The sequence below is a fragment of the Sapajus apella genome, unplaced genomic scaffold (genome assembly GCF_009761245.1).
Source record: "Sapajus apella isolate SASKATOON/1434 unplaced genomic scaffold, GSC_monkey_1.0 scaffold58, whole genome shotgun sequence".
Taxonomy (NCBI): Eukaryota; Metazoa; Chordata; class Mammalia; order Primates; family Cebidae; genus Sapajus; species Sapajus apella.
The window spans coordinates 8,535,567-8,560,899 of record NW_022436998.1 but is presented as its reverse complement, the minus strand read 5'-3'; the positions used below and the strand labels follow the sequence as shown (position 1 = coordinate 8,560,899).

Sequence of the window (25,333 nt, the reverse complement as noted above, 5' to 3'; positions counted from 1 at the left end):
GTAAGTTATTTGCAATCTCAGGGCCTCCGTTTCCCTATGTGTAAAATCGCGCTAATGTAAACAGTAGAGCTAGCATCCACCCTTATAGGATTTTTGTGAGAATTAGACGAGAAAATTATCTAGAATCCTTACTATAGTGCTCAACACAGAAAGCATTTAATAAACAAAAACTACTGCTATAAAAATAGTTACTATAATTATTAATAAGCTCCCTGAGTCTCAGCCTCCCGATTTCCTAATTTAAGAGCCAAAACTGAATAATTCTTTTTTTTTTTTTTTTTTGAGATGGAGTCTCGCTCTGTCACCCAGGCTGGAGTGCAGTGACGTGATCTCGGGTCACTGCAACCTCCACCCCCCAGGTTCAAGCGATTCTCCTGCCTTGCCTCAGCCTCCAGAGTAGCTGGGATTATAGGCATGCTCCAACACGCCCAGCTGATTTTTGTATTTTTAGCAAAAATGAGGTTTTGCCACTTTGGTCAGGCTGGTCTCAAATTCTTGGCCTCAGGTGATCCGCCCACCTTTCCCCCCCGCCCCGCCCCAAAGTGCTGGGATTATAGGCGTGAGCCACTGCACCCGGCTAAAAGTGAATAATTCTTAAGGATCCTTTCACTTCTATCAGTCTATGGCCCTTCTATGCCTACTGCTGGAATTTAAAGCTCTGGGACATGGTAGAGAATATGTAGGAAAAGAAGCCACAAAAGGGAAAACTGAGGTAGAAAATGCCGTTTTCTCCATTTGGCCTAAGGCCAGCCCTCTCTACTTTCATCAGAGCTTGAATCTCTGTCTTCTCTACTCATTTAACAGTTCTGTAACCTAGCACTGACTGAAGCAGAGGCTCCACCAAAGACCCATTGCCAATCTTGTGTGTAAATGTAGTCTACATTGTTTTCAAAAACTTTGTTTCCAACATTTTAAAAAATCATGAGATGTCTAAAAATTCCAATTTCCAGCTTCTCTGAAAACGCAGTAGATCCGAGACCATGTGTTCTCTCAACAACAAACGGCTGGCACCTGGATGAGGCTGTGGGGCTTCTTCACCAGAATCGCACTTGCCTCCTCCTTGGTCCGCCTGCTCCCTCTGCCTCCTTTGCAAAACTTGATTAGCCCTTGTAAGGATTTAAGGTTGAGATCCCTTTCTCTAAAGCTCTTCACAGTTTAATTGACATTCATTGAGTCTTTCATTCTCCTTTTGCCCCTGGGAGAAGATGATGTCTACAAGGAGGCAAAGAGAAAGATAGAGGCTCAGGGCAAAAGCTTGCATTACTGGATCTTGATGAATCTTGAGCTGTGCTTAGGTTAGTGGAAAAACTAATGGCAAACAAGTACTTGTCAGAATGCCTGTCAGCTGGCTACTGGGGACAAAGGTAAGCTTGATAAAAACTGCTATCAATGCAGAAAGGGCAATTAATGCAAAGGGAGATGGCTATTCCAGGCTGCTTAAGTACACATAGACTGTTTTTCTCTTTGGTGTCCACAGTAATCAAGAAGTTTCTTACAGGCCTAAACGTTGCATCTGAGAGAGCCCATGACACTTGCCTTTGTGGTTTTCAATGGTCCCACTGGTGATAAACAAGAGGCTGAGAAGGGCCACCGTGATGGCAGTCATCATTACAAGAAGGAAAATCAGAAATGTCTCCAAGTTAGAGAAGGTGCGTTTAGCCATTTCTTCTGAGGTACAGCAGAGATGGAAGAAGAAATATTGAAAAGGAAGAAATCACAAATTAAAATACAAACGCTTTAAGGCAACTAAGGGTAAGATATCTTAGCTCTTTTATATTAATAGACTATACCAAGGATGACAAGTACAAAGCAGTTACCACTCATTCCATAGACCAAGCCCGTGGCAGACAAGACCAATCACAGCATTCTTTTTGAAAAGCTCAAATGTGGTTTCCAGATTTTCTCAACACAACACTACTCTTGGCAGCAACCATTCATGATTTAGCATTGGCAACTGAGTTAAAATGTATTTGCATTCCTCAGACATGTCACACTGCTTTCATTGATGGTGGTGATACTGTTTAGGGATCTGTACATGGGTCTGGGCTGAGAGAGCCTCTGTTGACAAGGGTGACTGACACACGCATACTGTTTGTGTTTGGGAGAAGGCTGGCTGGGGTTAGGACAGTACTCTGTGGTCAAGGATTTAGTCAAATTATCTTGCCCACCTGAAGGTGAAACCAAAAATTTTGGCCTATTTTTTAACTTTCAATGACTATCTGGTGAGAAATGGGCATGGAAAGGGGAATTAGCTCTGGTCTGCAGGTAGGCATTAGGAAAAAACATCCCTCTTCAGTGTACAGGAGGATCCCACACATTTTGAAAATCCTGTATCAAAGGATGAGAATTTAAAGGATGAGAATATAAAAGTATCAAGTGTCATTACAGATTCCTTAAGATGTTTTAAGGGAGGGGGACTTAATCATTACTCAGAGGAACTATACAAGTTAAAACCCCATATAATGTAATAGGAAGAAGTATAATATGGTGGTTAAAAATTTAGTTCTGAAATCAGACTTCAGAGGTTGAATTTCATTTCTGCCAGTTATTGGGTGACTTTAGGAAATCCTCTCCCCAATACTGAATATCAGCTTCCCCATCTGTAAAGAGGAATATGAGTATGACAATCTTATCTCAAAGTTCTTATTAAACCTATCTCATAAATTTCTTATAAAAATAAGATAAGATGAAGCAACAATACTTTTTTTTTGTTCAATAAATGCCAAACTGTTAGCATTTATTAATCGATTTCAGAGTAGCAAAGTCTCTGTGCTCTTCCCTGTTCTTAAAGGGAATTTACAGGAGGCTAATGTTAAAGGATGATTGGAATCACAGGTGGGAACTTCAGAGCCCATTTTCTTAATCTGTGCTTTAGGAAGCCTGTGAAGTGAAATGGTATTGGGATCCCAGGATTTGTCTCCAAAATAGGTAATTTGTGGCTAAGATGCTGCTACCCCCAAGAGGTAAAAATGGCAAACATGTAGGTGTATTTAGTACAGGCAATTTTTTAATTCAATTTGATTTATATGACAAGATAAAAAAATAGCATTTAGAGTTTATAAGATAGAGTTTACATTTACAATACTGAAACTTCAAATTATCTCTTAAAATAATACATAAAATGTGGTGACACTTAGCCAGCATTCCTATGTACCAAGAGTTTCCTAAAACTCAGTGCTGCTGTTCTGCTTAGATGAGGGGTATATTCTTCAACCTGCCAGTCTCTACCCAGCAGGTCTTATTTATCTAAGTTACTATCTGGTCTGTGCAAGCATTTGATTTTGCAATCCCTGGGCTAGAGGTGAAAGATCAGCCTAACAGCAGACATTTCAGAGGGTAGGCTGAACTGGGAATGGGCAAAGAAACTAGAATATCTTCCCAAATTTCCTGGTTATTGGGAAGCTTTCTTCATGGTGGTGATAAGTGGTTATCACCACCATAATCACCTTAACCACCAGCAGCAGAAACAACGTCAAATGTGGAGCAAAACAAATCAGATCTGTGACTTATGACCAACTTCTATTGTTGGTTCCCAGGAGTCAGGAAACACATCTAAGATATGACTCCAAACTCTAAGGATTTACAGAGAATTACTACTCATTAGCAGCTGTTTCACCAGCAAATTTCAAACCCAGTATCTATAGTTCTTGCTCAGAGCTTTGGATCTCTGAGCATTCCTACTACCCAAGATGACTGACAGCTGGACCTCTTAACCCCAGCCCGTGGACAAGCAGACTACATGTAAATGTGGCCACGTGGTAGAAGGCTGTGTATCAAACAGGGTGCAAAATAATACTTCTTTTTTATTTCTAGTTTTGTGTTGGTGAACTGACTACCAGCAACATTTTATACAAGTCAGCAACGGCACTTGATTTAACATTAGAGTTTCCACCTGTTATGTGGACTTGAATGATCTACCTCGTGTGTTTCACCATTCTGTTTAGCTGCCAGAATTACTGCCAACACAGTAACATTCTTTTGGAACCACTTTAGCTGACTTGTCCACCATCTTTAAGAAAATAAAACTTGGGTTAGCACTATTTATTTCTCATTGGTGATTAAAATCTCAGTTTGAATGTTAAAGCAGATGCCTTCCCTGCCTGCAGAATGCAAAGGTACCTTGGTAGAGCAGAGCCAATAATTATATCTTAAAGGATTCTAGATTTTATAATGGTTCACACTTAATCTGTCATAATCCTGAAAACTCAATAATGAGGCTCTAATGGCACAATAGCAAGCCATTTGCCACATTTTCACATAACAGGGTACCTGTTTTTCAAGAAGGAGAGAGTAAAACATAACAATTTGGCAAAACACATTTCCAAAGCTGTGAAATAAATTGAAGCTTTAGGGTCTCTTGAAGATCTCTGAGACAATAGGATCATTCAAGATCCCTCCTTCCCTCCTTCCCCAAGAAAACATAGCCACCCTTACCTGATTCTAGTACTCAAAAGAGCTTTTGCATCCCAGTAAAGCAAGTGGCCATCCAGATTCGTGTCCTCTTTCCCCTTGCACGTTGCTGGGCTTATACTTCTCAGCACTTTCTGAAACCTACTGAGAAAAATTTTCAGTCAAGCCCAGGAGTGTTAGAGCTCTCATTAGAATACCTTTGTGGGCCTGGTACAAGTATGAGATTAAAGAGTATTGATAACAAAAGGCTTATACAAGAACTGTCTCTTAGGGCACCCTGTTATCAGAGATAGAAATTGCAGAAGGCCTGCTGGACTGAAGGTCATTTCACTTTTTCTGTAACTCTTCCAGCATGACAAGTTCTGTGCAAAGCTTATAGCCTGAATCACAAAAAGAAATGCACCTGCTTCATTTACCACTGGCCATTCTATGGCAAAGAGAGTAGTCATATATGCTGGACATCAGTGTGGGCTGTGGATAACACTGGGCAATATTTCCACCAATTTCAAAACAGAAAATTAATCGTAATTATTATGAGTTCTCATAAAAAGATTCAAAATTTTAGATTTACTAAATGTGATTAGTAAATAATACAGCAAGACTGCTATGCAACTATTAAAAATCACACTGAAAATGATTTAATGACATGCAAAATTTTTGAAATATTAGGTATTTTAAGGTTACAAAACAATATGATCCCATTTGTAAATATTATATATGTTTATATACTTTATATATATTATATATTAAAGACTGTAAGTACAGGAAAATGTTAAAAAGTAATTATTTGGTGATTATGGGTGGTTTTATTTTCATCATTTTGTTTCTTGGTATTTTCTATTATAGGCATGCATCACTTCTGAAATGGAGAAATAAAATGTTTTTCTTCCTCTTGGAGAGTATATACTATAGCATGAAGTTAAACAATGTACCATGAAGACAAAGAGAGCAATAAAGAAACCAATCAATCCATTTCCGTTTTTCCCTAGTAGATCAAACCTAGCCAGGACACATTTTGAAGAAGGCCACAAAGGCTGCTTAATTCCTTGCAGAGTTTGAACAGAGACAGGCCGGCAAAGTTCCAATTGAAGCATTAAAGATACAAGTTCTTTCAGATAGGGCATTTAGTAACGTATCTTAGATTTCTCTCTGCTACTACAGAGGGGAAAAGATTAAACCATGATATTGAACAAGAGGTTTTTTTTGTTTTTTTTTTTTTAGATCATTTATGTTAGGATTCTTGGTTACAAGCAAACAACAAATCTAGTTAATGTAGGACGAAAAGGGAAAAAGAGAGGAAAAGTAAATTCACTGAAAGACAGCAAGAATAGCTGCAGACGGGCTCAGGATGACCAGGAATCAGGGCAGCTCTGCAGATCCAGATAGCAGGAGCTATTGAACAATCTCTTCAGGGCGTCACCATTGAGATTGATGGACTACAACTACTTTAGGTCTTCTGTTCCTTCACTCAGGAGTCAATTTCCGAAAGACAGCATCTGACTGGTCTAGCTCATATAATACCTTTATCCTTTCATTTAAGGGGATACTTAACTGGAAATCTTAAAAAAAAAAAAAAAAAAACATGTGCAAAGAGAGAAGAGTAGCTCTCCAAAATGAAATCAAGGTGCTATAGCTGATGGGCCGGTAAAAACAGATACTCATTAATTACCTTCCATTGGATTTCCTTCTCCCACCCTTCTCCCTTGCAGTGAGAGGCCTCTTGACTGCCCCTGTGGTCTCCTCCAGACTTCCCCAGCCATCTTCCTCATCATAAAAAGGAGCCATGCTATGGCCCATTCAGAGTCCTGCTCAGTGACTCACAATCAAGACAGATGAGATCATTTTAACTAGGGTTTTGGTAGATGACGATGGCATAACATGTCACCTTTCCTAGACTACATTTGAGGGCCCATACCTGGACAATAAGGGGGTAAGAATTGAGAAGATTCCAAGCACTATGGAGAGCCAGTGGAGAAAATATGTTGGGCCCAGGGGACATATAATGTCCATCGAAACAACTGACTCCTATAGACAGGAACAAGACTCCCCTGGAATGAGATGAAGATATGATCACTGTAATTATTTTAACCTGTGCATATATTTTATTTCTGTCTGGAATGATCCTCACATTAATCTAATTGGGTAGAATAAGCTAACTGTTCTCCCCTACACTATACCTCCCCAAATTCACTCATGTACACATACTCTACCCATTTTACAGAGGAGGAAACAGATACCAATTTTCAGAACGGGTAAGGGTAGTTAAAAGTGAGCCTGATCCAGCATTGGTATTTAAGGATGTAAGTGCAACTCTCCTGACTCCTAGACAACAGATTTTGCCTCTCACCAAACTCTAATTGTCTACATCACCTTGACCTGAACCTTGGCATGGCAGCCTCTGGGGATATAAAAGTCTATGTGTTCATTTTTTATAGCAACAGATGAAGCAAAGCTATGTCCTCTGTCTCTTAACACCCCATTGCAGAGGGAAAAACTAATCAGCACAAAGTAAAGGCAGCTTACGAATAATTGTATTCAAGCTGGAAGAATATTTCTCCCAAAACCCTAACTCCCAAATCATCAAACAATAATCACTAGCATCACAATTTTTCTTAATATTTTACTTAAGAAATCTTAAAAGGCATGGTGCTAATTTCACATACATTGTGCTAAGGGTCATTTCTTTCATTCTTTAATTCTTAGAGTAATTAAAGATTAAATTACTTCTAGAAAACATACACTATTTTAGATAGCATCCAGATTGACATCTCTAATAACATTTCTTGCTGAAAGCAACTGGAGATCCTTGGAGAAACGGTTGGTTCTGGGTCTGTGGTAGAATTATATGAACTAAGCTGAGAATATTTTATTATATCAGAAATCAAAAAAGTCATCAAAATTATGAAGACACTATCAAAAGTACTAGAAAGGTTCCCAGTAACCAAAGATTAGTTAGCTTTAGCATCAATTTAAAAAGAAACTGCAATGGCTTGAAGCAAGTCAGATATGCTTAAATTTATGATGTCATAAGGATACTTTTTAAAAGCTAGGGAACCAATTTGTTATTCTGAAAATTGGTTTAAAAAAAAGGACAGCAGTAGGAATCAAGAAGTCAAGAATGTACTCTGCTTTTCCTGCATACATGTACAGCAGGAAAGCCAAATAGTTGATGAGGGACAGTTCCTCATGGTCAAAGTATTCCAGCTAATAAATGAGGAAGGAATGACACACTTGAATCTAAATATTTTGCAACCCCTAATGAAATGATGGATCTAGGCAAAGGTCATCAATAGCTGCTTACATCACCAAAAGAGAGAAAACAGGATACTGCAGCCTCTGAACCACAGACACAACCATGTACTGCAACCTCTGAACCATGCACACAACATTCTCAACATTACCAAAAAGTGAAACCTAAATCAGTTCAGCCTCTAGATCTAAGTGCCTGTTCGTAGGAAATACAAAAGACAACTGAATATGTATGTTAAGGACAACGTAGGGGTACAGGAAGCAAAATTTAGACTGTGAGATAGTAAGACCAATGATCCAGTTTCTTTAAAAAAAAAAAAATTAAAAGTGAAGAGAAAGAAGAAGAAGTAGAAAGGGAAGGAGGTAAGGGAGAGACAAGAACAAGGGCAAGAATGGGTGGAGAAGGGGAGAGAAGGGCAGAGGCAGAGGACAGGGAGAATGGCCAGGGAAAGGGAGGGGAGAAGAGAACAGCTAGGGCAGAGGAAAGGGAAGGAGAGGAAAGCTGTATATTGAAAGAGGCTTAAGAGACAGGTCTATCCACCGTATATTGTAATTTCAGAACAAACATTATTTGGAAACTGATTCAAACAAAAAGAAAAAATTTATGAAATGGGGGAAATTTTAACACTGACTAGATATATAACAATGTTCAGGGATTGTTTCAAATATGATAATGTTATTGTGATTATACTTTTTAAAGAAATGTTTATGTTTTAGAGCATTCTGAAGCATAGATTTAAAAAAAGAAATGGTATATTAATAAAAAGTGCAAAAATCAAATGGATGGATGGATGGATAGATGAATGGATGGATGGATAGTTAGAAGAACAGATGGGAGGACAGATGGATGGACATCGCTTTGTTCTTTAAAATGCTAGTTAATGGAAGATAGGTAGAATGGGAGCACTATGCAGATACTGCAGAACGCTCTACTCAACACTCATTGCAAATTCTAGTATACAGAGAAGCTGGACCCCTATTTGCCTAGAGTTCCAGATAGAGTTTATGTTCTGCCTTTCAGATGCATTGGCATGAGACTTTGATTCAGAACTGAGCCACTAGAGGAGTGAAGCAGGGCATGGGCCATTCATTTTCCTGGTTTGGATCATGGCAGCACAGCTCTGAGCTGGCAGTGAGGTGGCTGTTTCCAGATGCTGCAGCCTGCTTCCTTATTCCATGAACATGGTCATGGTAGCCCACCACTAAGAAGCTCAGTTCTGCAATTAAAGCTGGGGAGTTCTTCCTGAGGGATCAGCTTTAACTCTCTGTCTTCAGCCTTCACAATAATACTGCAATTTATCTCAATCCCTTAATAAATCCTTTCCTTTTTAAGTTCCCCGAAGTGGATTGTTATCTCCACCTAAGAATGTGGCCAAACTAAATCTCACAGAAGTGAGTGTTGGACCTCACTGTGAAGAATACATGTATTCTAATCAACTGGACCCTGTGTGTGCCATGTTGCCTCTCAGAACATTTTTAAAGTTAAAAATAGTGAGCAGTCTGCCATAATGCATTTCTATTGGGTCCAAAAAGAAATTTGCTTTCAGTACACAGGAATGCTATGGTGGTGCCTTACCACCTCATGGGCTGAAACCAAAACAGTCTCATCATCAGTTAACTGTAGATTCACCTTTTCAATAGTCTCAGTTCTACTTTAAACTCAACCTGCAAGCAATAGAGGAGGAGCATCTTTTGTTCTGAGCTGAAATGAATGTTTCTTATTTAACCTCTTAGGCATCCATCATATATTATGCCTGAGACTGCTGCTAAACATGGCCCAGTGTGGAGCAGAGCCCAGGTTGATACCATGAGAGAGTTGTCAGCTCTGACCAAAGCGGCAGGGGTTGAAAGAAAATAGAGCATGAAAAAAGAGCATACCATTGCCCTCCTTCCCCCAGGGAATTTACAAAGCCCATGATCCCAGCAAAAGGTACAAGTAGATGCTGACAAGCTTCTGCTTTTCTCAGCGAACAGGGCAGATAAACTACTCAAGGGTTATAGAGTTTCTTCCCTCAAATTTACCCCAGTTCTGCTTTCAAAACAAAGGAAAAAGATAAAAGGAAGAATTGTGGATATGGAAAGAACTGGATTTAAATCTAAAGTTTAAGATTTGTATGTTTGTTTGTTATTAGTGACCTTAATTTCCCTGAGCTTCATTTTCTAATTAAAAAAAAAAAAAATGGAGACCAACAAGAAAATATGTTTTTAAAACTTCTCTGTTAGCTCTATAACAGGAGACAAATTAGTTATTTTATTAATTATGGATTAATTAATTGTGGATCCCCCAAGAGTGGCAGGTTCTGTGCATTTTAAACTTTATAGCACAGTTATCTTTTCTTGGTATATTCCTCACACTTGATTCTAAAGACCTCTCCATTCAACTTTGATAAATTCAACCTTAAGGGAAAAAAAAGTATCTTTTGCTATTTTTGACACATTCAGAGCATTTAAAATCTAGATAAAATTAGAATTGCAAAACGTCCCTATTTCTCCATTGTTAGATAAACACTGGGGGGCTGTATAACCTTTTTCAGAGTCTTTGGAAATTGTTCTCTAATGATTTCGCTCTTTCTAAAACCACAGATGAGAATTTATTTCATTTGGCAATGACAAATTTGACCTGTGTGCTATACAAGATTACAAAGGCAGGTTGGGAGAAAGCAGGAAGCAGCCACATTTGTCATCATTTCAGGGACAGGGTGGCAATATCTTCTGATGTAATGCTTGCCCTCTACATAAATCTCAGGTGGTTCACATCTCCCACCTGTGCTGTGCACCTGTGAAAAAAAACCACACTGTCTTTTGATAGAACTTGAAAAAGAAAGGACCAAGAGAAGCAGAAAGAAACCGATAGTATCAAAGTCCAGCCTGACTCAATCGTTGTTCCCTCATGCCAATGTGAGGAAGGAGGGAAGACAGTCTGAGTGAGCTTGGCATCGAGGCATATGGTCTTTCTTATATTGGGCAGAACAAAACCTGAGGAGGAAACTCACCAGGTAAGAATTTCTTTCTTCCCTGGAGCAAACTTACTGGCAACCATTCAGAGAATGCCCCTCTTAGATCAGCCAAGAAGTAAAAGGCGAGGGGAACCAGACCTTCCCTATGCCAGGTAGCAAATGCACACCATTTCTCATATTCTCTCTTGCTGCAATTGTCTAACTCTTTCCCAAGGACACTCCACTCTAGACCCAAAAAGAAAAAGTTCTTACTAATGTGTATCTACCTGGAGGGATAATGCCTGCAGGAGGACTTAACATCTTGGATTTATCACTGATGTGGGATGGTTATAAAGGCCAGGAGACATCTGAAATACCAGGCTCAATGGTGCGGTCAGTGAAATAAGAGTAGGTGATATAGGAAGTATATGATGTTCCCTCTGCTTTGTGGAGGCCAGGACGAAGCCTCCATCTGAACTGGAGGCTTAGGCAGGGGTTGGGTCCTAAGAGGCTGTGGTTAGGGCAAGAAGCTCCCACCTGAGCTAAGTGGGTTCCCCAAGAGTGAAAGGGGCCAGCCCAGGAAAGTCTGTGAGAAAAAGAGCTCAATGACAAGGAGGAAACCAGGAGGAATCTTGAGGTTTCAAGAGCCAAAGGCAGGATCCAACTCAGATTCCAGAGCCAAGATGAGACCAGGGCAGAATGGAATCTAAGCTAAAGCAGATGAGGCACAAGTCCAAAGGGGTTGGAGGTCTTGGCCCCAGGTCACCTACAGGTAGTATTTGCGACTCCATTTTATTATGAGTCAGTAGATTAGAGAGACTTGTGTGGGTTGGACTGGCTTATCCAGCCAGAACAAGAAAGATGATCATTAAAACAACCACAACATATTGAGCTCTCACTATGTAGACACTTACCAAGTGAGGGCAAGATAAACAGTCATCTTTTTCAATAAGAAAAAGTAAAATACAATTAACTTACTGAACTTATTATGCTTCAGACACTGTTCTGAGGCCATTATAAGAATTACTTCATTTAGTACTAACAGTAACCCTGTGAGGGTGGTACTGCTCCTATCCTCATTTTACATTTGAATTAAAAAATAAAAAACTAAGTCATAGAGAAGTCAAACCAAGAGCTGATAGTCAGAGGTCATGTAGCAGGTAAGAGATCAAGCTGAATTCAAAACATATCATCTGCCCTCAGAGTTCTCTAGCTTAACCATCAGCTACACTATGCAACGTAAGCATCTGCCTTCTGCTGGATTAATATATTCATATTTTTACTTATTTATTTATGTTTTTATGTGAGATGGAGTTTTGCTCCTGTTGTCTATGCAGGAGTGCAGTGGTGCAATCTCAGCTCACTGCAAACTCCACCTCCTGGATTCAGGAAATTCTCCTGCCTCAGCCTCCCAAGTAGCTGGGACTGCAGGTGCATACCACCAGGCCCAGCTAATTTTTGTATTTTCAGTAGATATGGGGTTTCACTATGTTGGCCAGGCTGGTCTCGAACTTTTGACCTCAGGTGATCCACTCGCCTGGGCCTCCCAAAGTGCTGGGATTACAGGCATGAGCCACTGCACCCAGTCTATATTCATGTCTTTAGAGTAACAAAAAGACAATGCATGTGAAGTAGTGAAAGCCGTAAAGCTGTTGTAAGAAGTAATCAAGCCTTTAGTCTCAGTGATTTTGAGAAGATGTAACAATTCTGAAGTCACCTAGGCCAACCCTGTTGCCATAAAGACAGTTACTCACCCAAGGTCACTGTGGTGGAGTCTTGCAGTGCTCATTCATATCTGGTTCTCTATTCCTTTATAGGCATATGAGAAGGTTATACTTTCCAGCCTCCTGGTAGTTACTGGCCAATGGGCTGTAAGTGGCAGTGACATGCATCACTTCTGGACTGAAGCATTTAGTATTGAGGCATTTGAGAGGAGGTATGAGTTCTACATGGTCTCCCCTCCTCTGCCATGATGACCCTGAGTGTCACATGTCTCAGATAACAGGTTACAAGTTCCTTGAGATACTACTTGGAAGCAACTGACCTCCAAGAGTTGCCAAACCAAGAATGGGCTTTGCATAAATAAGAAATAAATGTTTACATATTAAGCAACTAACATGTAGGGGATTTATTTGTTACCACAGCAAGCCTCCTGCCCATCCTGACTAATAGAGTCATAATGCCAGCTTAGGAAGATGGCTTCTTAGCTGAATTATAAATCTTGTTTTTAAATTATTTCAGTCCAATAAACACCTGAATTAAATGATTTTATTTCTTCTTTTCAAAACATATTAAAATCTTTCTAATTCAGAGATGAAATTTCATGCCATCTCAAATTGAAAACGTAGCTAAAAATATAAAGTTAATATGAAAGACTTGTAGGTTACAGAAATTCATGGCACAAAGTCCATGTATTTTACGCTACAGGAGAGGCTTCATTCAGATCGAGGTAACTTTTAATTTACATACAATTCTAACCAGCTGTTCTTTTACTTTCCATCATAGAAAATTAACACAGGTTTCTGGAGCAGACACACAGGTAGTGAAACTGATAGCTTAAAGAGACTCAAGTGAAAACGACTCTGTCCAGGACAATAATCAGTGATCACAGTGACAATTTGAGTCTTTTAACAACCTTTAAAACAGCAGAATGTGAAACACATTTATAGAGAGTTTCCTTCAAGATTATTTTTTTAGTTTTGAGGTTTAAAAGAAAGAACTCCAAGTTTTAAAGCTGCCGAAAATATGAAGAGGGAGATAAAGAGACAACTAGACTAATCCATCTCAAAATGCAACAATCTTTTGTTAGCATGGGATTTGGGGAACTCTTATTTTCTGCATTTTACTTAACCATATTTAATTTTTTCTGCAATGATAATGGATTACTTTTGTGATATAAAGGTAATTGTTTTAAAGGGATGAATTCAGGTGTACAAAAAAGTCACACAGAACGAGTACTTTAATTCCCCAGATAAGCTAAAAAAGGAAGTGTCAACTCTACTAGCCTATTCTTACGCATCATCAAATGAAGTATAACCACTGCCAAAAATAGAGTTTCTGTTTCTTTTCTTAGACATATGAGGAGGACGGTGCTGACCTCAGATTCTATCTCTGTTAAGCTCAGAAGTAAGTGGTCTGGGTGCATGGGACTTTCAGAAGTAGAGTCATCAACCAATTCATTCAGGACTAATGGAACAGAGCAAGTTCTACTGCTTATTCACATCACTAATCAGAGAACAGGCTGAGCTACTTTTTCATACCCAGATGAGCTGAACCTTGGATGTACCATAAGAGATAAAGGTTCTTCTGAATAGGATAATTACAGTGGTGTTTACATAAGGGATTGATAAAACCAGGTTGCATGGAGCTGTGACCAAGTTGTTGCCTCATAAATGAGTCCAGAGTTGAAGATAAACTTGAAGACTAATATGTCTTCCATTCCAATGTGTTGGTAATAGGAGTGATGTATTCAAAATATGTAAACACTGGTTCAGCCTGGGTACTGATCAATCAGAGAAGATGCAAGAGTAAACACGTGGTAGACCTGTGCAGATGTATCTTGCTGAACTTCAGCCTTGGTGAATTTCTCTTTAAAACATGGAGTTATGCATTGGCTGGGGGGTTTCTTCCTTCAAAGTCCCAATTATTGAGTTATAAGCCTCATAAATAGAATGAGTAGTCATTTTTTTAAATCTTCAATTTCATCATCTCACAAAAAACTACTTCAATCCATCATGAGAGGGACATGACATCCACAACACTTTTATGTTGCATCTTAAGAGTACCACTAGAGGGAAAACCATCAGAAAACTGGCATGATGGCCAGGCGAGATGGCTTGCACCTATAATACCAGTGCTCTGGGAGGCCGAGGCAGGAAAAGCTCTTGAACCTGGGAGTTCAAGTTTAAGACCAGCCTGGGCTACATAGCAAGACACTGTCTTTACAAAAAATACAAAAATTATCTGGGCATGGTGGCTTGTGCCTCTAGTCCCAGCTACTTGGGAGGCTGAGGAAGAAGGACTGCGTAAGACCAAGAAAGAGTCTGAGCCATGATCGTGGCACTGCACTCCAGACCTGACAACACAGTAAGACCCCATCACTAAGTTAAAAAGATAAAATAAAATAAAAGGGAAAGGTAGCATGACATCTCTGACAGGCCAGCCAGCATGGCCGGGTGTGAACGCTTCCAACCAAAGCACAATTGCTGCCCTAATAAAACTGAATTACGTGACAAAGAAAGAAAACAGTTTAGACAGGTTACAAGCCAAATTATCCTTGAAAGCCCTTTGGAGGGAGAGAAAACAAATCTAATTTGTAGATGAGGAAAGTAAGACCATAAGCAATGCTTAAAATTGTGCCCAGGAGAGAGGCTACCTACATCACACTCATATCTGAGGCAGAAGTAAATAAGTGGTCACATTTATCAACTGCTCTCGTAAGCGCTGTGTGCTTTACAGCAGGTAAGTATATGAGGGAACCTTGCAGATGTCTGCAAGAGAACAGCACCAATGGGATGATCAATAACAATGAGTGTTGATGAGACAATAGGAACCCTTGCCAGACTGTCACAGTAAGAAAGTATGTTCCATCTAAAGGGAACAGCCACCATTCATTGGTGCCGTGAGAAAATTGCAGGCCCAATGTTGATAAATCTTCCCATTTTCTTTTAATGAGAAGTCAGTAATGCAGGTATTTATCTCAAATTTCTTGATTTTCAAATGTACACCAACAATTCTAAAAAACAAAAACAAACAAAAAAACCTAAATATGTGTATCGCCCTTCAAGTCAACACTATGCAGGACAAACTAAACATAGGATGTCCACAAGTTGCAGCCTCTGATTTAATCCATTCTTTCCTTCATTCACAAATACCTTCTGAGCATCTATGCAGTAACAGACATTGTGCTAGAACTAAAGGATACAATTCATAAGACCAAGTTCCTACTCTAAAAATCTTACAATCAAATGTAAAAATAGAGATGATTGTTCTAAGTAATTACGATATTGAACTATGAGTACCTCTGTGGTATGTAAGAGGAAATCCTAATCCAGACTGAAAGGGGTCAGAAACAACTTTGATAGGTAGAGATTAGAAAGGTAGCTGTTAACTTAGTGCAACTCTGGCTGCATAACAAACCACCCCAAAACTTAATAGTTTAAATTTACAACAATGTGTTTAGCTCATAGTCTTGTGCATTAGCAATTTGGGCTAGGCCCAGCTAGACAGTTCTGACTTGAGACTTTCTAATGCATCAACCAACAGAAAGCTGCTGGGTTGGCTGGGGGTTGTGTGGGGGCTGTAGTTTGGGATGGCCTCAGCTTGGACCGCTTGTCTCTCCTCCACATCATCTCTCATTCTCCAGCAGGCTAGCCCAGGTTTATTCACATGGCAATTGGACAAGCTTCCAAAAGAATGAGTGAAAACATGCAAGCCTTTTCATGCTGAGGCTCAGAACTGGCACAGTGGAACTTCCTCTGCATTCCCTGTTACCAAAGCAAGTCCCAGAACCAGCCCAGATTCAAGGGGAGGGGAAATGGTCTCCACCTAGTGATGGTATGTCACACTGTGAGAGGTGTGGTCACAGGGGTGGGTGAAGGACTGTGGCCATTTTGGTAATGTACTTCACCTGATAAGAAGGCGTGACATGTGCAAGGCCTGAAGATAATTGGGTGAGAATGTGGAGTCTGGGACATTCCAAGTTGTTTAGGATGGCAGGAGGCAAAGGGATTTGAGGGAAGACATCACAAGTGTGGTCAAAAGTCAGATCATACAGGACCTACCATGTATGCAGCCCAGTGAAATAGACAGTATTGGCTTTTCTTGTTTTGTTTTGTTGTTTAGGGTTTTCTCATAAAAAATATATATATTTTGCCTTGCCAATACAAAATAATTACAAAATAAATATAATGCAAGCTTAAACATAGCATCCTAAATAAAATGCTCTGGAGGCTCATGAAGAAGATACATCTTATCTAGTTTGAAAAATTACAGAAGTTATCATTAAAATGTAGAATTCAAACTGAACTTTGAAGGACAAAAAGGATTTTGCCAGGCAGGGTTATAGAGATGAGCCAAAAGATGAGCATCCACCAAAGTGCAGGAATGGGAAAACCCAAACTATATGGAATAGCAAGTATTGTGGCTTGGCTAAGCTGAGGGCAGCAGTTCTCAACCTTATTCTACCCTATCCTCCTGAAAGATGATATTCATACATGACTCTCCCACATTCATACCTTGATTACACCAGAGTTAAGACAGGCTATGGAGTTATGAACAATTGCCAGCTCTCCGACTATAATCCCACCCTCTCTTACCCCTTGGTCCATTGTGAGGCTGAGTCTAAGATCCACTAATATAGGCTTTTGTAGGCGAGCCATGAAGATTGCACCTGAAATGTTAAGTTACATACAGAGCCTGAAGGTGCTTAAATGCCAGACAGGGATTTAAACTCAGTGATGGCAGTTAAGAGTCCCTGAACATTGTTAAGCAGTATAGTACAAACAGAGATGCATTTTGCCAATATCCATCTGGCAGAAGTGGGTAAACAGATCAGGGAGAGGCTAAGAAAGGATGCTTCTTCCCTATCCCTTAGCCACAGCAGGCCTGATGAATTGATCGAGGGACTTTTTTCTGAGAAGCCCAAACAGATTCTTCCCAACAGAATTTCTAATGGTGGAGGAAGGGGTAGAGCCGAAAAGCTCATTGAAACCTAATGCTGCTCTTGGACTGAAGACAGTCAACTGTTTAAGAGGTGAGTTGTCATTTAGGTGGGAAGCAGAGCCAGGGTGGCATGTGGAAGTGGAAGTGGAAATGAAAAGGAAGAATACTTTGAGACGTGTTGGCAAAGTGTGTATGACTTGGCACTTGTTTCATGCTGGGGGGTGAAGGGGAGGGGGGCAACCAAATATCCCTCCAATTTTTTGAGCTCATGAGAGAATGTGGAGCCATTAACTACAAAAAGCAATGAGAAAACAAACTGATTAGGAAGGGAAGAAGAAAATAGATGGAGTTTGAGTCTTTAGTATAAACTTCAGGCCTAAAATTATCAGAATGAAGGCTTAGGCTAAAGTTTGTAACAATCAACATGTAAACATGAATCTCGTGAACACAGGATTTCTCCCAAGATACTCAGCAGCATTAAATGAATGCATATGGGAGAGAAGTCAATTTCTTATTTCCCCTAAAAATACTATATTATCACTCAGGAGTCCTGGCAGAACCAAAAATATCAGGAAAGGAGAAAAAGTAAATGCAAAAGAGTTTTGGTTTTGTTTGTTTGTTTGTTTTTTGCATAAGAAACAAGTAGGTGAAATGGCTTCCGCATTGTACGCTTGATTACGGCTGCACAAGTGGGAACCACAGCATCCTTCCCCATCTTTCAGCCTTTACCCTATGTCTGAAGTTTTGACATAATAGGACATGTCAAAGACTTGATCAGATTACGGAATGTATTGTTCTGCTACCTCCTGAGAGAGAGAGTTTTCTGTGCAACAAAATGGGTGCAGAGGAGGGGAGCTGAATTTTAAATGATTCCGCTTTCAAGGAGGTAACAAAGAATTGTGGGTTTGAGTATGGGTTCTGGATCAAGATTTCTTTAGTTCAAATCCCAGCACTATCCTAATTTGAGGAAGTCACTTAATTTCTCTTCGCATCCATTCTTTCATCTCTAAAACGGGCCTAATAACAGTATCCATGTCCTAAGGTCATTGTGAGAAGTAAACAAGAAATACATGTTACATGTACTCAAATATAATTGTTTCATAATTATCTTTTTAGCATAGATACTCCTATCAAGTGCAAACGTATAATTCTGATGCATTAATATAATCCATTGAGAGTGCTCACATTTTCTGAAATGCAAATCCCTTTGGTTTAGGTTTAGCATGACTAAATGAGAATCTTTAAAGACCTGCACATGAATGAATACGTCCTATAAAGGGAACTCTTAGAGAGTTCCCCAATCTCTGAGAAAACATAAAGTGATCCTAGCCATAGATTTCATCTGCTATGGGGTGCCAGTCATACCCCATCTCCACGGATATGAGATTAGGAAGATGGATTTTGAAAAATGACCTTCCATCTTTGGGTTTGCAGAATTTCTTGTTCCTACTTCTATTAACTCAGAAAAGATACAGGAGCTAAAAAAGTATTCGAGTACTCTATTTCAGTTTCAAAGATTTTCTTGTAAATTCTTCCTCCTTAGGGGAGACCCCATCTCTACAACAATAATAATAATATTAAATAAAAATAATTTAGCCAAGCATGGTGGTGCACACCTGTGGTCCCAGCTACTAGGAAGGCTGAAATGGGAGGATCTCTTTAGCCTGGGAGGTTGAAGCTACAATGAGCCATGATTATGCCACTGCACTCCAGCCTGAGCATCAGAGCAAGACTCTGTCTCGATAAAAAAAGTCAACTAAAAAAAACAAAAAACCTCTCATTCTTATAGTAATATAAAGATGGAGTTATATGACGATTAAGCAGGACGAGAAGTTTGAGTACATAGGAAAGTAGCAGCCTGACCTAGAAAGAGTTAATAAGAGTACTCCCCATTTGCAAACTCTAAAGAGTTGTCTTGCTAACCAAAATTGATCTTGGCTATGTCATGGTGTTCTATAACAATACAAAGTCATTTTTTTCTCCTAATTTCTTAAACCAGAACATCATGTCTTTATGAAAGAATTTCTGCAACAAATATTGGCAGCAGCGTGACGCTAAATGTTAACAATCGGCTCTTCAGGAATAAAAGCTCTAGCGTGTAACATTCACTGGTCTCTATGGTGTGAATGCTCCTACCATATTTGATTTCAAACAATCAAAGGACACTGCTGAAAGCAAAGCTGGGAGGATCTGCACAGAATTGGTTCTGATGAACCAATATAAGCTGTCCCCAACATTGTCACTGTACAAGCCACCTCTTAGGCCACCAATGAGGCATTTCTCAAGCCAAGTTTCTGATGGCAATGCTGCCCTCAGAGCTGGGAAGGCAGTGGGGAGCAGAAACGGAGACTGGATTCTCCAGGTGGTGTCAAAACCATATCCAGCCAGCACAGACTACTTTGATTTGTATCATGAATAGGTTTTGAGGCTTGTTGTTATGTCAGCTGCTTTTCCCAGACCTGGCCAGTCAAAAAGAACAATCAGGAAATGTGGGTAATGATAAAAACAATATTGAAAACAGTTCCAGGAGATTCTCTGAGGCCTTCAGGGGCCTCATTTCCTCACAGAGTCCCAAAAAGCTCATGTCACCCTCCTGTGGGGACATTAAAATTCTCCTTCCCAGTCATCAGTGTCATTATCTGCACTGCCCTCTGTTGGCTTCCATGACTGCCATAATCTGGTGATGACTGACTCCTGACCACCTTCTCTTCAAATATCTTATTGTGGCTGAAGCTTTACTCAGTATGGTGTGAGGAGAAGCCTCACTGATTCATAGGCACAACTGTTATTGACTCCACTTTTCTGGAAGAATTTGGGACAAACTCCCTCATACCGAATGGGAAGACAGTTGAGCAGCACAACTTAGAATCAAATTGGCTTTGACTCACATAGTCCCTTGCTGCAGGGAGCTCTAGGGTGTCAGAGTTTCCTTCTCACTCAGATGATCCCTTGACACTGAAATCTAGTGATGTGGGGTTATTCCTGGATTCTTGATCCTGGAAAGGAGTAACCAGCCATCTCAAGACTTCTATTTCCATTTTGTCCTGGGTACCCATTTCACTCTGATGTTAGCAAAACTCCTAGTGTCTGCCCCAAGGGTTGGTTCAGATTAGCATGGTTCCTTTCTTTCCTCTCCATGATGTATTTGCACTGGAGATTAGATGTATCGTCCACTTTTCTCATCTACATTGACTTGACCTTGCCTCTTAGCAGAGAAGCAGATGCTTCTTTCTCTGAGGGTGACATTAAGAGACTGTGAAAGTGTCACTGCAGAAAGGCTCTGGAAAGGTGCCAATCTGGAAGAACTTCAGAGTCAGCTCCTGGCTGCTTTAACCAATGAGGCAAGGTTTCCAGGGATCGCCCCACATAGAAGCTCTTTTCCTTTGTCAGCAGTGATAGGAATAGGACTTGCCTTCCTCATCCTCCTACCAAGAATCTACTGCACAGTATTGTGGAGGCAACACAAAGATGGAGTGTGTAATAGTGCTGTGTAAACTACAGAGAGCTCAAAATATGTTGTTTATTGGAATGATGATCCCTCAGACAAAGTTAATTGCATAACCCATTTCTTCCTCTTAAGCTTTGTACACTCTCCTATTCTGGTACTTAATATGCAGTGAGTGTGTGTGTGTCTCCACTAGATGATTTGGGGTTAGAGTCCCATCCTATTTTTCTCCTTCCCCAACACCAGTGCAGAGGTTGGCATCCAGGATCCCAGTTCTTCAAATGGATCAACTGAAGCCCAAGAAAGTTCAAAGAGTTAACAAGTTACAGATACAGGATTTGAATTCACATCTTTTGATTCCAACTGCAGTGACCACACCACGCTGACATGTGATAGATGCTTTAAAAAGTGCCTAATGAATATATTTGTAAATAAACCCACCTCTTCTTTAACCCTTGCCTTAGGAAATCTGCTCTAGTATTGCATGTTGAAAGAGCAATCAGGAATTGTGGGTAATAATAAAAATAACATTCAGAACAGTTCCAGGAGATCCTATCTTCACATCATTAGACAATTACTAAATATTTCAAATAAATTAACCAGCTGGTTCACATATGAAGTGGTGTAGAGGCTGAACAAGGATATTGCAGGACCTTGAAGTTGTAGGAAAAAGTAGCAGGATGTGGCACAAAACCAGGAGTAGACTTGGTGGCCATCTGAGGGCAGAAGCACTTGCTATAAGACAAGGCTTATCTCATCTAAAGAATAATGCACATCAGTGGCCGTTGCAAGGTTTCACTCATGAAACCCCCTAAAGGAATATTTTAATATCATCTACTCCCTTGCACATGTTTTTTCGAAATGACATCTAAAACTCTTATAGGCTTAAATAGAAGTTAGTTGCAAGACTTATCTAATTTTCTGTATATTGTACACATATTTTAAGTATTGTTTGGCTAATACTTTGAACAGCAGAATCAATGTATTAAATTTACAGAAAATATCCACTGCAGATGCTAATTAGCCAAACCAACTTAATCATCAAATCAGGCAGTGCAATCAGAATTGTTATTTAATAAAAAAAAAAACCTCATTTTTTATTTCCAATAAAGGCGTTCATACATATACCCTGTCCCCATGATAACTTTTTCACTCCTCAGCTATAATTCCAATAGAGTCAGAGACAAGGCACAGAGCCCTTGGCATGCGTTTGAAAGCTGGACGAAATGAGACACGGTTTGCCTCTTTTTGCTTTGCTCTTACGGAACCCTTCCTCTGGAGCCATATGTACAGAAATGGTCCATTTGTGTGACGCCAGAAGATCCCTATACACCTTGGGACTGCCCCCCAGTGAGACCCCAACTGGGTGAGACGTTTGCCTTTATTTTCTGAAGTAGAACTCAGGTCAATTCTTGGGCAAAAAAAAAAAAAAAAAAGTTTGGAAAAGAGTTAAAACGGAAGTTGAAAACCTGGACACTGATTCCCTTCAATGCTGACTATGCCCAGGGGCCCCTGAAACTCTTCAGCACCTTCACCTCTACCACCATGCACAATGCTCTCCAGATCCTGCTCTCATGCCCCCATTGCCCTGTTTCCAGGACTCAGTAGTCCTCAGTCTGGCTTCATTGACCACCACTGATGCACCTGCCTAAGATTTTACCTGATTGCCAGTCCTCAGCTTTCAGAGCCCAGACTCCAAATTCCTGGTTCTTGCCACCTTTCCTTCACCCTGGCAACACTTAGGGAGAACGATTTTAAAGAGATTTGTGCAAAAGTATTAATGACTAATAGCCTGCCCAAGTTTTAAGGTACTGTTTGTATCTTTCTAAAGAAACTTGTTTATCAAAGGAGTCTCCCATTGGTTGGAAATCCAGGCTAATATAAGAGAAGCTGTGGACACTGGGGAGAAAATATTCTAGTTTATTCCAAGACAGTTGAAGACCATCTTGATCACTGTGCTGGGAAGCAGTCACTTGTTAGATAGAATCTAAGCCTGACAAGCAATGTCCCATATTTTAAATCTGCAGGGTACGCTATTTCCTATAACTGGGAAAAAGATTCCTATGTCCTATAGTCAATTGGTGGTTGATACTGCAGTACCAAGATTGAGATAGAATGAGATCCAGACAAACTTTACTTAAGTCCCTGTATCCTTGGAAATTCTATCAAATCCAAGTCTTTGAGAGTAGTTCTAGTCTACTCTAAGTCTCAGAAATTTTTTAATTCATGGAATAGAGAAAGGCATTCAAAGTGATGGGAAAGACTAGTAATTTAATCTCAGAGACTCATTAAAAGAACCGGAAATCTGAAGGTTATTTCAGGGCACACTGCATACACCTGAGACTGAATTTGCCCAGTTGTAAGAAATAAAATGGTCATATTCAAGATGAAGCTTCTCTCACTCAGGCATATGGCCAATTTGGAGAAGTTTGTTCTCTAAGTCTAAGGATTTGATTCTTGCCTTCCAAAATGGGGTAGGAAGATGGATTTATGCCACTTAGCTTCACCAGTTCAGCAAATAACTCTTCAAATGAAATCCATATCTCTGAATGTAAATATGAAGATTCACAGAACAAATAGCAAGAATATATCATTTGAATTGGACGGTAACCATGACATTCAAATGACCTAACCACACAGCACTGGAATCCAGATAGAATTAAAGAAAATCTGCCATTGCAATCGGAAACATAAATGAATATGAGGAAACTACCCTCCCACTCGCCTGCACCCAATTACTTATTTTCATGATAAACAGCAGGTTAATAAACATCTGTTCCTTCTCAGTGTCCAAGGGATCTTGTTTGCAAACATCAACAACCATTGCTTTGTTCTCTCGGGAGAAAACAAAACACTATCAATCAAAGCAAAGTTACATACCCAGACCTGCTGCGGCAGCTGCTTGTTCAAAACCGCATGTCATTCCCCTGCAAGCCAGAGTGCCGGGACGCTTTGGTATCCTCTGCCCCTGCTCTTCTGAGCAGTGCTGCAGGTTAACTCTTGGAGGCTGGACGCTCTAACCAGGGAAGCCAAGGCTCGCCAACTTAACTACTTACATGCTGACTCATGCGCAGGACAGGACACACCTCTGCTGAGCCTGCTGATGGACAAACCCCTGCACCATCCTTGGAAGGTCACAGCTAGAGTTCATCATTTTGCACCCTGAACAAATCTAACCTAGGAGATAGTCATTCTAAGACTGACCTGCTTGTCCTATTTGGTTTGGAAAATAAGTATTTAGTTCTTTCTCTACCCTATCAACTACATACCACTGAGAGGAGACTTTATGTGACAAATCAGCACAGAGATGTAAGTTAAGACCACTTTGGATGAATGAGTTAAGCTCTGGGAGAGAGATGTCCCTACTTTTCTAGAGAAATTACAACTATCTGGAGGAAACTGACTGCACATAGTCACCTTAGTTTGAGGAAGCAAATGAGACAGTGTTGACATTTTCCCTGTTGTCTTTTCCAAGCAAAAGCAAGAGCCAACATTCTGCAGTATTGCCTTCATTTTATTCTACCTGGAAGTTAGTAGGGTTCTCAGGGAAAAAGTTCATTCTTCTAACCGTTTGGGCTCAGATTAGCAGGTATGAAAGGCAGGGAAAAGAAAACAGAAGCTTTTAATCTTTGATTAGATCTTTGAAATTTGCTTCATTCTACCTGTGCCAACATGCAAGAGGCTCAGAAGCCTAGAATTCCTAAAGAAAATTGGTGCTGTTTTTCCAGTTACTGATGGATGATTTAGAATAGTACTATTGAGGCAAAAAAATTGCCTCCCATCCTAGAGCAAATATAGAGTTTTCTTTAGGCTATGACAGAGTTCACTGTGGGACTTGCATGGAAGCAGAAGCCGGGTGCAAGAGAGAGGGGAGTGGTACGAGTGTTTGGTAAAAAACAGGAATTGTTTGACAGCAAGTGTGAAGTAGATATGCAGCACTTGTGGGCTTTGGGTGATTGAATTACTGCACAAGCTCTTGCCTCTTCCCACTGACTGGAGCTGCAGTATTGCCAGCTGATCTTCATTAGCTGCTAATTGGGCTCCAAGGCACTGGGCGTCCTTTACCTAAAGGTCAAGAAGCTACAGAAAAGGAAGTGAAAATTCACCTGTGCACAGAACGAGGCTTGTAAACTGAATATGTAATAATGGTAACAGTGATAACCAAAGAAGCTGCTACAATGTTGAACAAATTGGCTGCTTTACTTACATTCTGTAGCAAGGACTGTTAGCTCTTCAACAAAATCTGTGTTTCCTTCACCTTCCCAGCCTGCCCTGCAGTCAGGATAGCCGTACAACTGAGATCTGGACGATGGAAAGTGAGGAAAATTGAAATGCACTAATTTCATTCTTTGTCTACACAATCTTCCCTACGTGTGATCCTCCACGTTCCAGGCTCCAGGCACAGGCTTGGAGGGAGAGATCCACTATGACCTTGAAGATAAGGGAGGGAAGAAAGTGAAAAACCTCCATCCGAATGAATAACCACATAGAGGAGAGCTGCTGACCTTTGCAATTACTTTTAACTTACAGGGGAAAATGGATGCCAATCTAAAAATGTGTTTTTCAAAATTAGTTTAGGGCCATGCAAGCAAAACAGTTTAGAGACCACTTATCTATAAGGACCAGAATC

The 25,333-nt window shown here is 40.1% G+C and overlaps 1 protein-coding gene across 3 annotated transcripts in view; it reads right to left on the bottom strand.

Annotated features, from left to right (window-relative positions):
• The window catches only part of ASAH2 (N-acylsphingosine amidohydrolase 2), an 86,226-nt gene extending 62,506 nt beyond the window's left edge, over window positions 1-23,720 (bottom strand). Inside the window, exons 1-3 of one of the 3 annotated variants that reach the window (XM_032245616.1) lie at window positions 23,584-23,720; window positions 4,435-4,554; window positions 1,537-1,668 (exon numbers count right to left, since the gene is read on the bottom strand). In XM_032245616.1, the coding sequence (XP_032101507.1) occupies window positions 1,537-1,663 (127 nt within the window). In that variant the 5' untranslated portion in view covers window positions 1,664-1,668; window positions 4,435-4,554; window positions 23,584-23,720. The remainder of the gene's footprint in view (window positions 1-1,536; window positions 1,669-4,434; window positions 4,555-23,583) is intronic. The other 2 variants (XM_032245618.1, XM_032245617.1) reach the window with 2 other exon arrangements.
• Window positions 23,721-25,333: the final 1,613 nt, after the last annotated feature.